This window comes from Hoplias malabaricus, chromosome Y (genome assembly GCF_029633855.1).
Source record: "Hoplias malabaricus isolate fHopMal1 chromosome Y, fHopMal1.hap1, whole genome shotgun sequence".
Classification (NCBI taxonomy): domain Eukaryota; kingdom Metazoa; phylum Chordata; class Actinopteri; order Characiformes; family Erythrinidae; genus Hoplias; species Hoplias malabaricus.
Window position 1 is genome coordinate 69,021,499 of NC_089820.1, and position 13,827 is coordinate 69,035,325.

The 13,827-nt window shown below is 40.6% G+C and overlaps 1 protein-coding gene across 2 annotated transcripts in view; it reads left to right on the plus strand.

The window, feature by feature from the left end:
- LOC136679409 (myelin basic protein-like) overlaps positions 1 to 13,748 on the plus strand; it is a 31,614-nt gene extending 17,866 nt beyond the window's left edge. Inside the window, exons 3-5 of one of the 2 annotated variants that reach the window (XM_066657916.1) lie at positions 93 to 156; positions 8,601 to 8,618; positions 13,516 to 13,748. In XM_066657916.1, the coding sequence (XP_066514013.1) occupies positions 93 to 156; positions 8,601 to 8,618; positions 13,516 to 13,748 (315 nt within the window). The remainder of the gene's footprint in view (positions 1 to 92; positions 157 to 8,600; positions 8,619 to 13,515) is intronic. The other variant, XM_066657917.1, reaches the window with a different exon arrangement.
- The last annotated feature ends 79 nt before the right edge of the window (positions 13,749 to 13,827 follow it).

Sequence of the window (13,827 nt, forward strand, 5' to 3'; positions counted from 1 at the left end):
TGTTCCTAATGGGATTTCCCTCTTTGAGGACAATTAAAAAACAGTACTAACTTTTTAAATAAGTTTGTGTTTTGTTTTTGTTTCTCCTTCAGGACGCCTCGGACCCAGCCACGAGAACCATGGCAGAGTCTCAGGAGTCTCAGGACGATGTGTTTGGTAAAGAGCTCTTGGCAGTTGTTTTGTATATTTATTCATATATTTCTTTATTTCTGTGCCATTTGGTGGTATCCATTGCCTATGAAGCTGCGAGTTGTTGAAAAGTGCATGTCTAATGGCAGCATTTCATCTGAAAGCCTTCTTCACTCTCAACTCAGAGAACAAAGTGAAGCTGATGCCTAGCAACTGCTTTAAAAGCTTTTACACTGCATTCTTCACTCAGCACTAAAACTGGTCAGATTCTGAAGATGGGAGGAAAGCTCAGGGCTCTCAGTTGGCCTTAGACATGAGACTTATATCCTGGAGGGGAGGGTTTTGGTGTTGGATTAGTAACATCTGATTAGTAACCAACTGATTAGTGTGGCATTAGTAATAATTAGCTAATAAAGTACCCTTAATGTTTATGAATATGTTTAGGTACTAAAACCAGTATGTTTTTATGCTGCATTAATCACATTTCCTGTGGGAGTATCCCCACTCAAAGCTGCAGGAAAAGAAACATTACCTTCCCAAACTGTACTTGAAGATACAATCAAAGATTCCAGGGAAAATGGTGTGGTAAATGTAGTGTTTAATAGAATTACACACAAAAATGTATTAGGAACTATATACGAGTAAAGATTAGATCCCTTCCTCACTGTAAAAGCCAAAATATTACCATATTGCAAATTAAAACCAGTCAGTTATCTACTGATGTTGGTTTTCATAATATTATAATATTTTTAAATATTATTACACACCTTCTAGTCACTGCACGCTCCAATATAAAGACATTCGTTGTAGACTGATGTTGCAGTTCCAAGAGTGTGCAGATGAGGGCGCTATGCCCTTCTGAGGCCCAGGCCTGAAGTAATGACAGTGGATAATACAGGAGCAAAATTTTGGACACACTTCATTTTGGAGAGTTACTTTTCCGTAATTTAAAGTCCATGGTTTGTTATCTGCATTTTGATTGGCTCCTTCATTAAATGTGACAAAGCTGAGACTGAGCTTGGGTTTGCGAACAATGTCTGAGTAACCTGCAGGGGGATTTCTAATGGTTTCTGTGCTACACGTGGACACTGAGGTGATGGGAACTTTGTAGTCGACCCTAGTGATGTCAACCAGCTGAACCAAGTTTTGCGTTAGATGTTTATAAAAAAAAGATGTTGAGTAGATTTAAGCTTGAGCCACAGAGACACCTACTTGTCCAACATCTACTTTTTCTGAAAGGCTTTACACACAAGATGCTGGAACATTTATAAGTGAGTGCTTTGTCCATTTGACGTACAGTTTGTACATTAGATGTTGTTTTATATTGTCCTTTAAAATGCATTTTTCTTACACAGCACTTTGGGTTAAATTGTGCTTTATAAATAAATGCTTACTTCCTTACTTACAAATAAAATGCATTATTATTCAATGTAATAATTAGAAGTTAATCAGCCTCATAAATATTAGAGAAGTGTGGTGCTGATGATAGATGATAAGTTCTCACTCACAAATCGTCCAAATCAACCAATGCCATCACTCCAGTTTTGTTACTCCACTGTCATTTCTGGGAGCTCTATGCCTCTCTAACCCACATTTGTTATTGAGCATTGTGACCTAGGGTTCATGTGCATGTCTTATTTAATTTGGTGCCCCTCTGTGGGGATCATAAACACTGCATTGTGTGCTTCACCCTGACGTAGCTGAAAGGTGATTTTAATTGGTGGAATATAGGCTTGCGTTAATGGAAGTGGGGCTTTGTGCTAGTGTCCGGTTTGTTTGATTTGTCTTAAAAAGCCCAGGCCCTCTTCATTTTACCTGCAGTTTTTTTTCTGTTTTGGAAGCTCAGAGCAAACACAGACGTCAGGTAGGCTGATTTCAAACACTATTAAAAGCCCATTAGAGAGAGGGGGGGGGGGCAGAGGTGGGGGGAGGTGTGGGTTGCAGCAAGCAGCTCCACACCGCTGACCATCTAATAACCCTTAACTGAACCTTCTCTCAGACTGGGGGCAGTTATACAGCTGTACTCCAGTTTAACCCTCAACAGTGTTGTACATGAAGGAAATGAATGAGCAGGTGTCTGTAAAAAGTCTCTGTAAAATTTAGGTTACTCACATCGTAAAGTGAGAGTGAGTTTTGCTGCTGTGTGATGTGTGTGAAGTTTAGTCTTGTTTCTGGTGTTTCATTGTATCCTCTTTTCTCTTGTTTGTCTCAGTGAGAGTGTGTGTTCATGCTCTGCTGATGAGTGAGAGGTGGGTGAGCTTTAGAGAAACACACGCTTTGTTCCCTCTCCTCGTTTGCGTCAGGAGCTGAGAGAGTGTGTTTTATACAATTACAAACCTGTCTCCGGGCATAGAGAATAGGGAAGCGTTTAAACTGCTTTAAATTGGTGTAACAAGCACGTACCTAGTGGAGGTTTCATCAGGAAAACGCTGACTGTGTAACTGTTAACGCATTTCATCTCTGTATTTAATCAAATACATGTACTCTCACACTTCATTTACTTCATCTCCACTCCGACCTGTTAGTGCAGTACATTCCTTTGTCAGTTTAGATGAGAGATTTTAAGATAAAGTGGAAAATCAAAGGAAGAACGTCAAACAGAAATGTGGTATCCATAACTGGTGTGAGGTTTCATACCAAAACAGCACTTTCATTTTAGAGAAGAACCTCGTTCAAATATTGAAATGCTAGAATACTTGAATTTATGTTCAGTTTTTGTTTTGTTTGTATATTAATCCTGTCTTTCCAATTTTTCGGTTTTTAACAACATTAAAAACAGCACGTGCTCTTTAGGTTGCTATGTGATTTTTTTTTTTTTTTTTTTTTTTGATAAATGCAACCAATAGAAATGGTTCCAAATAACTTGGAAAAACCTCAGGAATGCTCCATAAATATTCCATTATCTTCCAAAACATTAAGAAGTAAATACATGCATATCCAATAAATACATACGCTACAATAATATTTACAAAATAGTAAAGTGCCTTCTTTACACTTGTTGTTTTTAGGCAAATTATTTAATACAGTTCAAATTACCCTTAATTACTGTATGTTTTTAATTAATAAAACAAACACAAGATGCCGAGACTCGCATTGTAACTGAATAACAGAGTGAAATTTTCAGAAATATGAAAATAAATCCCTTTCCGAAGACGGTTAAACTGGGCCAACATTAGGGGGCGCTTTTACACTCCACAGTTCCCTTGTCCATCTCCTAGAATGTCCTTTTTCTGCTGTTTGTGGATAAACTTCAGCAGATAAGGGCTGAGTGGAGAGATGAAGGTAAAGTCTGAGTGTGTAATGCAGCAAGCTCCTCTGGGTTTGAACAGTAAACACTGGAAATGCTTTTAAACAGTGGAAAAAGTGGTAAAGTGATTCTGAATGGATCAGAGTTCATTTAGTGCTCGACTAAAGTAAACAAAGCACAGCTCTAGTTCAGAGTTAATCGGGGGGGGGGGGGGGGGTTATCTCTCTTTGACTGCAGTAACAGATTCTACACTTGTGGGAATGTGTGGTATTCTAGAGGTGGGAACGTTGTTGTGGGACTTGATGGCATTCAGCCAGAATATTAGAGAGGTCAGGTAATGATGGATGATTAGTTCCTGATCCCAGATCTTCCTAAATGTACTGCTCCATCGCTCCCAGCTCAGTGCTAAACAGGTTTTATAAAACTCCTTTTTTTCTGGATGGAAAGGACATCATTTGTTGGTAGTTAATTAAACATCACTGTTGTTTGTATGTGCAAGTTGACATTTTTGGACTCCTTTATAGATAGAAAGATAATTTTATATATTACAGAGGGAACAAATCAAGTGTTCATTCATTCATTCATTGTTGTTTAACCCTCATCCAGTTCAGGGCGGTGGTGTGTCCGGAGCCTACCCGGAATCACTAGGCACAAGGCAGGAACACACCCTGGAGGGGGCGCCAGTCCTTCACAGGGCGACACACATTCACTAACACACTCACACCTATGCCACTTTTCCACTGCATGGAACCTACATGACTCTACTCAACTCAAGCCTGGCTAGTTTACTTTTCCACTGGCCAAATCTGGTCCTGTTCCCTGGAACCAGGTAGGTTTTCAGTCCCAGCACACTCGGGGTTCCAATCGTGTTGAGTAGGCAATAAATGATGATCTGTAAACCCTGCAGAGCACTGATTGGCCAGAGAGACACGTCAATAGAGTTGTGCCAGGGGGCCCTGCCAATGGAAAAGCGCCAAGCTTTAAGCGAGCTGAGTCGAGTGGTGTAGAGCCAGACACATACTGTGGAAAAGCGACATTTGAGTCACCAATCCACCTACCAACGTGTGTTTTTGGACCGTGGGAGGGAACCGGAGCACCTGGAGGAAACCCACACAGACACAGGGAGAACACACCACACTCCTCACAGACAGTCACCCGGAGGAAACCCACGCAGACACAGGGAGAACACACCACACTCCTCACAGACAGTCACCCGGAGGAAACCCACGCAGACACAGGGAGAACACACCACACTCCTCACAGACAGTCACCCGGAGGAAACCCACGCAGACACAGGGAGAACACACCACACTCCTCACAGACAGTCACCCGGAGGAAACCCACGCAGACACAGGGAGAACACGCCACACTCCTCACAGACAGTCACCTTGAGCGGGACTCGAACCCACAATCTCCAGGACCCTGGAGCTGTGACAGAGACACTATGGTTACAGCAGCACAGATAATAATATAAAATAGCCTGCATCAATACACATGTTTAAGGGAGGTTGAGTATAAGTAAATACAAAGCTACATAGGAACTAATTCCAATAATAAAAATAGATTATTCAGTAGTTCGGTTGGAGCAGAAAATTGCTGTACATTGTCAACAGTGTTATAAACCTGTTACAATGTGTGCAAATGTATAAGAGTCAATTTAAAGTGGCAGTGCATATTGAGGTGGCCATATCCAGCAGGTGCTCAGTGAGCCGGTAGTGGTTCATTGCAAAATAATATCCCAAAATATTGGAGAGGAGTTGTACCGTGTGATCGTCTTTGGAAGAAAAAGTCTCCTGCGCTCCCTGAAAAAAAAATGGTTTGTGAGGGTTTGCTTTGCACTAGATGTTGGATTTGATGACACTCGGTCAGGTACTGATGTTGGAAAGTTAGTTCTGGATCGTGAACATCACTCCAACTCATTGCAAATGCATTTTTTGGAGCTCAAGCTCCATCACTCTAGAGGACACACTTTCACTGCTAGGGGACTTTATAACCCTCTGTCAGCCCCTTGGAAAGGTGATGATCTTAGGCTCATGTGCTGCTGCTCTAGAGCATTTCATGTCATGCTTAACAGCTTTGGGAGGAGCTTTGGTCAAGAAATGATCATCCAACATCAGTAACTGTCCTCAGTTACAGCGTGTTGGAAGAGTGGAGGGGCTTTGAAGCGCCTTGAAATTCACTCATAATAAGGAGGTGTCATGTATTGTAAGTGTGTGTGTGTGTTGGACTGGCTCTAGCTGGTACAGAGCCTTTTATAGCCTCCCTCATGTAAAGCTCCCATTGTTGATGTAAACCCATCTATTCTCCTCCTTCCCACACTATTGTTCTCTCTCTCTCACACACTCGCTCTCTCTCTCTCTCGCTCTTTCTCTCTCTCTCTCTCTGGAGGTGATTGTGGACGTTATAATAAAATCTGTGAAGTGTACTGAGATGTTTCTTGGTTAGTGTACTCCTCTAAGATCTAGAAGTACTATCAGTTAAAGGAACACTAGGTAAGATTTGGTCTTTCTGCTCCTGGGCTTCCCCTTTAGTTGCAGAGTGTAATTCATTTTTACAGAACTCAACTGAAGTCTAAGTGGAAGGAGAAGGAGGTGGTGTGTGGTTTCCTACCCACCTCCAAAAGTTACATATTAGAGTTTCTGAAGTGCTGACCCATAAATTACCATTACAGGTGATTGAAGCATTAAAGTGATGTTGAAGCTGAAACTTTAAGTTGTAAAATACTGTTGCTTTAAATGTTCACCTCTAAGCGTAGTGTCCAGTTGATGAAATCCAACTAGTAGTGTATATGTTGTCCTCCGTGTGTGTGTTCATTAAGTGCTGCATGTGTCATGGTCTCTACACTGAAAGCTTACAAATGTGAATGAGGTCTAGTACGTGTCATGGACTCATTTGTTCAGAGACAGAAATAGTGTGTGTGTGTGTGTGTGTGTGTGTGTGTGTGTGTGTGCTTGTGTGTGTTTAGGAGGTTACTGAATATTTAGGCTCACGTCACTGGTGTTGACCATCTGGCAGGACAATCAGAGTATGTGCACGTTTGTGGGTGTATGTGTGTGTGTGTGTCATCACTGTGTATTAGCTCATGCACACACTCCTCACACACAGGGTTGGCTAACACATAGACACTAAAGATGCTACACTCATTCTCTCAGAGGAAAAGGAAATAAAAGCAGCAGAGTGCACTTCATTTCTTCACAGAGAATTCAGTTTCCCTGCTTCACAGCCCAGTGCTGGGGGCTTAAGGACCCTCTGCCTGACTCTTGGAATCAGGGCACTGTGAACTTAAGATGATATGCAGCTGTTCTGGAGCAAGGCATTTTGTTTTATGTTGTACTAGGCTTTTGTTTCATGTGAAATACAAATGTCAGTCTTGAAAGTAGATGAATGTAGAAATTTTAAAGTGTGAGTATATTTCAACAAATACTCTGTGTCTTTTTATTAATAGGCATTCATCAAGTGCTGTGCAATATGTTTTTTAAAATGGCTTCCCAAGCAACCGTGTGTGTGTGTGTGTGTTTGTGTGTATCTACCCTTTTCAGATGTTTCTTAAAGCTCCAACATTTTTTCAATATTTTATCTGAAACTTATTGAACAAAACTGGACATTAAAAGTCATGAAGTAAACTGAACTTTTATTTAAAGCAAAGAAGAATGTGATTTAATAAAGTGGACCATGCAGTTCAGTCAGCAGAGGCATGAATTGTGTTTACAATAGAGAGAAGCACAGGGTCATGGGCGTCCGAGGCTCATTGATGTGCGAGGCAATCTAAGGCTATCTCATTCCACAGAAGAGCTACTGTAGCACAAACTGTGACTGTGGCACCAACTGTGATTGTTCTGATACAGCTGCTAGCATCAGTGCAAGCATTCTGTGAGTTCTGACCCAACGTGCGAACTCTTGTTCCCTCGATGAGCCTCCTATCAGCGTTGTGGAGGCTATTGCGATAGTTATCTTTACTAATTTTAATAAATGGTCTTGATAACACTCAAGGGGTGGGGGTGAGATGCTGCACCAATGATGACATTTTTTATCAAATATACTTGATATACTTTTTTTTTTATAAAATATTGGCTAATCATGTATTTATGCCAAAAAATAAAATGTCAGATCAATAGTGGGTATCGTCATGTGACTCTGACTGCGGTTCAATTCCCAGCTTAGGCAATCACACCATACTATATCAGTAGGAGTCCTTGGGTAAGACTCTTAACACTACATGTACTTTCATCTGTAACAGGATGAGACTATCTCTGGTAGAAGCTCTGGTCTTGAGGCTGTGACACATTACAGCGTTTTACAGTCCCATTTTCACAAATGCTTTTTTGAAATGCAGTAAATCAAAAATTCTCTTGAAGCATCATGTAACTGAAAAAAGAAAAAAGAAAAGATTTCCAATGGTTTCCTCCACAGACTTGGTTGTATTTTTTAAAACAATATGCAAATTCATATATGTATAGAATGTTTGAGCTCCACCAATTTAAAAAACCAACTACCAGTGAAGCCCCCTCCACGGTGTGTTCCTGTCTTGCGCCCAATGATTCCGGATAGGCCCTGGACCCACCGCCACCCTGAACCGGATAAGTGCTTACAGATAGTGAATAAATAAATGAAATAGCGAATGTCGAAATATATCAAAGGGGGATCCACGACCAGCTCAGTGTTTCCAAGCAAGAAAGGGTCATAGCTCACTACTTTGTGTTAAACTGAATCAACAATAAGTTAAAAAAGAGTTTAGTTCTTTATCAACTTCTGTACATAATATTAAGGAAAGTTTAAGGGACTGTGAAAAAATCACGGTCCATGCAGATCAAAAACCAGAAACTACTGTTGAATATGTGACCTTCCAGACCTCAGATGGAATTGCATGAGAAACTGACTTGTCTGCCTGCACTCCAGATCAGACTTCTATGGTGCAGAATGGCACACCATGAAGAGAAGTATCAGACCAAGCTGAAGTGCTGGGCACATAGGTTTTCTATCAAGAAAACTTTAAAAATTAATCACAAAGTGTAATTAGAACGGATAATGGAACAAGTGAATTAACAAATTCCAGATTCTTGGATTTAATGTATTTTGCACATTGTACAAAATGTTTGAAATAGGGTTGTAATAATGTAAAGAATGTAAAATGCAGATGCGATGGTTATTAGATATTTGTTTTATTGAAAAAAAATGTTTTATTTGTATTTTTTTATGGTGGATACTGATGGATGCATGTCCCAAGGCGAGAGAAAAATATTAGGTAAGTTTTAAAGCGCTTTTTTCATATATACTTTAATTGAATAATGACAATTTAAAAAAATACAGGGCGGCACGGTGGCAGGTAGTGTCGCAGTCACACAGCTCCAGGGGCCTGGAGGTTGTGGGTTCGATTCCCGCTCCGGGTGACTGTCTGTGAGGAGTTGGTGTGTTCTCCCCGTGGCCGCGTGGGTTTCCTCCGGGTGCTCCGGTTTCCTCCCACAGTCCAAAAACACACATTGCAGGTGGATTGGCGACTTGAAAGTGTCCGTAGGTGTGAGTGTGTGAGTGAATGTGTGTGTCTGTGTTGCCCTGTGAAGGACTGGCGTCCCCTCCAGGGTGTATTCCCGCCTTGCGCCCAATGATTCCAGGTAGGCTCTGGACCCCCCGCGACCCTAAATTGGATAAGCGGTTACAGATAATGGATGGATGGATGGATAAGTATTACAGTTCATGATCATTAACATCGAAATCCCCATCTTTACATCCTCTAAACCAAAACTATCATATACTTTTGGATACAATATTATCCCCAAGAACTGAACAAATCTATGCACATGTTTCTGCAGCAATTTTTTCCTTCATTCACTCTTCATTTTTAGGTAATTTTTTGTTGAATGCAATAACAATTGTCATGTTTATTACACAACTGTCACCATAAAATGACAAAGGAGAATTAAAATATTAGAAATATTGAATTATACATTATATAAAACATTTTAAACCATACATACACCTAATGTAAATCACTAAATATAGTCCATGTCTTTCAGAGTCAGTTTGCTAAGCCTGGTTTGTGCTGGATATTGATGGATAGGAGGTTATTAGTGTTTTTTGTTGGAGGGGTGTGGGGGCTACCAGGGGGTTATTTTCTGAATGCAATATTTAATGCAGTATTCATAAGAGTACACACACACACACACACACACATACAAGTGTACACAATTAAATAAAAAAGCATTATGTTTATATTCTATGGCAGTGGTGAAAATAAAACTCTCAGAATTTGGGTTAAGCCTTGTTTGTATTGGGTATTGATTGAAGTGGGGTTGCAGGGGTGTGGTGGTGGGGGGGGGGGGGTTATTATCAGGGGGTTGTTTGCTGAATGCAACTGAGGGCAGATGAACAGAGAAGAACTGTGCTCTGAACTGTGGGAGCTGCTGAAGGCTTTACCTGGTGGGAGGCTTTGGGGGGAGGAGGGGGGTCAAATATCTGCAGGCCTTTCAAACACATGCCTGCAATACCTACTGCCCACCACCCTCCAAACTGACCAGCATTGTTACTGCAGAATGAGAGAAAAGGAAAGAGAGAGAGCGAGCGAGATGCTGGAGCCCACTCTCTGAATTCCCTCCTAGTTGTTGCTCCATTGCTGTGGGCATCTTGCAAATATCTCCACTTTTCAACTTCCTCTAGTCGAAGAGATGCAGTTAACGGCTGCTGTTTTTCTGTATGTGATCTGGAAAAAATAGCTTTATTGAGAGGACTGTGATGTCCTATAGTTATGATTAAAAGTAATGTTTTATATTGTCCCTGAAAAGTAATTTCATGGTTTGCCACAGTGTCAAATTCACAATAGATTGTGATTGAGATTTACTATTCAATAAACAACCAGTGGGGGGAAAAAAAATCTGGAGTCCTACCAACCCCCACACTGTGAAACAAGACCATCCAATTTGTCCATGGGCACCCTAAGTCAGAAAACATGGGAAAAACGAGTTGTTCTAAGTTAGAGCTGTCCCACCTCCTCCTCAGAGTATCTCCACTCACAGCACTGAACCTGACTTCACGTGAAAGGTTAAACAGAGCAAAATGAACACATGCATGGAAATGTATCACTGATCATAAATGACAATAACAAGTACAGAGTAGAAAGACAACAAAGTGAAAATGACTAAAAACCCATAGTCATTGATCGGAGCTGTGGCTCCTTCACATTTAAAGGAACAGGCGAAGGAACCAGTCACTCTGATATGAGCTGGGGACGGGAGAGGACAGGACTGTGGGTCTTTTGGTATTTTGAGGAAAGCATGTCACAGATATTTCATTAAGTTAATGTGTGGAAATGAGATTTAAAGACATGAATTTCATAAAATAAAATCTAGGCAGAGCACTTTTCCAGTATTAGAGACTAGTATCGGTACTACTTTGTAAGACTTATAAATCTGTTTATTACACGTTTATTAATTAGGTTGTAAATGCCTTTAAAGCTGTTAATAATAACTTCTTTGCACAGATAGAAGGGGCAACAGTGACCTTTTTTGTTTACTACTGAAAGCTTCAGAACTTACTGAAATATCAGAGGTAAAACATGACCTGGGAATGTGAATCTGCTCGTATAGTGATGTGTTAAGGTGCAGAACATCATCATCAGTGTCTAAACAAACATTTTATAATTAAACCTTTGTATAATATTAAACGTAGTAACAAATATGTGCTGGAGCTGACGGGGTTCATTTCAACTGATGGAAAAGATAAAGTAATGTGAGTATTTGGCGAGATCTGAGGTTTAACTGTGCAAAAGAATGTGGGTTCACTATTTGGCAAATAACAGGTCACTGTTATCTTTCTATCTCTGTGTTATAAATAATGATTATTGATTTTTAATGTGTTTACAACTTGATTAATAAAAATGAATAAAGATCAAGTCACACCCAAGAGTCTGGCCTCATGCTCCCACCTCTCAGTCTCTTAGAGGTTTAGCTCAAACTTACCTCAGTGTTGTGAATCAGAATTAAATCTGACGTCCGAGACCAGTCAAACCTGCACTTCGGGGATTTGAGATCTGACTCTGTGTGTCTGCTTTGTGTTTGCCGGAGTAAAGTCTTCCTAATTGTTGAAGTTCAGAAGACCTGTCAAGTCATAAAAAGAGAGACAAAAGATGGTCCCTAATTAAAGAAGTTTTTCTTCAGGGCTGACCTCTCTCTCCTGAGTGAGACGAATAAGTGAATTAAAAAAGCTCATTGTTGCTTCTCTGTTAATGAATCTGACCAGCGTTTATTAGACAGAGATTAACAAAGTGCCCTTTTTTTTAACTGGATTCAGTCACTTACCTGTAGCAAACCTAAAAAGACCTGAAATTACTCAGACTGTCTTCTGCAGATCCAACATGAAGCTCAGATCTTGCCGAGAGGTGTCCACATAAATGTGATTATTCATAGTTCATAGATATGGAACAAATCATTGAATATTATTGTGAATTTGTAGCGAGAGCCACAGCTTTAAGGCTGTGATCATTTAGTTGTGATGTCCTCTTTATACATCCTCTTTATATTTAGGGGTGTGTGAGGATGAAGACAGCTGAGCATTCTTTACAGGAACAGCCTACACCTGTGACTTATTAAATTCTCCCTCAGCTGCCTGTGGTTTTCAGTCTGAATTTTTCCATAATATTCTGAATTAGACGTGTTATAAATGTAACAGTCATTGATCTGAATGCAGTTGCAGCCACACCCATTTTTCAGTGGACACCACATCAGATAAGTGGCACGATAGAAGGAGTTGAAAATCTAAATGTGTCCGAGTTATTCTGGCCACACTGGGCTCTTTGTCCAGCTGGAATAACGCTGCACTCCAGACAATGCGGCTCTGTGGAGAAATTATTAGCATGCAGATTCTCTGGTGTTCTGCTGCACCATTCCTCCCTGGACACTGCATCTTTTGTGTTTTTGGACGAGTCCGTGTCACCGAGAGCAAACCCAGTGGCCTTAGTGGACACACTGTAGAAAATTAAATCTTATTAAGTCTAATCATGCTAATTCTAGTTGATGTAGCTAATAGTTCTACTTATGCATCGTCAGAAAATCTGTCACTGTGGTGGCACCCATGAGGGCACATTCTGTACCTTTAGGGAACATGAACCGTATTCTATTCTAAATGTTGATGGCATTTGCCCCGTTTCATCTCCAGGACTTTTATTGTGTTCTTTTATTCTCCACAGTTGTATAATGAAAGATTACAGAGATCCCCCTTTCCTTCTGGAGAAGAGAATGTAATGAACCTTTAGGGAACACAACTGGACTTTAACACCACTGCTGTACCTTTTTAAATATACTCTACACTGTTTGTAGCTTCAGTGACCTTTAGTAGTGTACCTTTAATATATCTTTATTTCTGAGAGCGTGGGATTGTTATAACAATACTATAGGATTATTCAGGTGATATCTAGGCTTTTTCTGTTGTTGTTCAAAGTGATTTTTATCCGGAGAATGTGTCTGATGAAGTGGCTTTAAAGAAATGATGCTTAAAACAAGAGGATTGATCTGCCAATGGAATAAAACACTTTCTCCTGATAAAGTCAATTACAGTAAGGGTGAATAAGGTGAATGATTTAATGTAGTCATCTAACATAATATATATATATATATATATATATATATATATATATATATATATATATATATATATATATATATATATATATAATTAATCTGATTCTTCTAAACACACATTGAAGGATGGATATCATTGATGTTAAAGACTTACAGATAAAATTGTGGTAACCATGGATACTAGAGTTTCTTAACACTGCTGCTTCTCCACAAAGTCAAAAAAAATAAAAATAAAAAAATAAGGCACCTGCAGAAATCAGTCAAACGTATCCAAAACTGCAGAAAGGCCTCGGTTAATGTGCCATTAGTGATCCGACACCCGTTATTATCTAGTAATGAGGGGGTTGTAGTAATGTGACTAACGCAGGCCTGCTGCAATCAACTGTACCGTACATGTGAAAGGCCTAAGTTAGTGTGCATTAGTGTGGATGCTGCAGTAGGAGGCTCAGAGCTGCTGACAAAGAGGGCTTGTTGAGGGTTTTGTGAGTTGGGTTTAGAGGGATGAACAGTGTGTGTGTGTGTATGTGTGTATTGACAAGTGTGGGGTGTGTAACTCTCCTTGTTTCTGTACAGGCGACGTGAACCAGAACAAAGACAGCAAGAAGTCAGGAGACCACGCCCCCTTGGACACACCCGACATGGATTTGGCCAATGAGGCAGACCCCTCAGGGCCACGCCGACATCTAGCCCGCCTCTTCTCCCGAGATGCTCCAGGACGAGAGGACAACACCTTCAAAGAGCGGCCTTCAGAATCAGACGAACTGCACACAATCCCTGAGTGTGGAGCCGGACTGGACACAGAGTAGACCCGCCGCTGCATATTTCCCACAATCCCTTGCCCTCCTGCCGGTCTCAGCCGCGAGACACCAGTTCTAGACCCTCTCA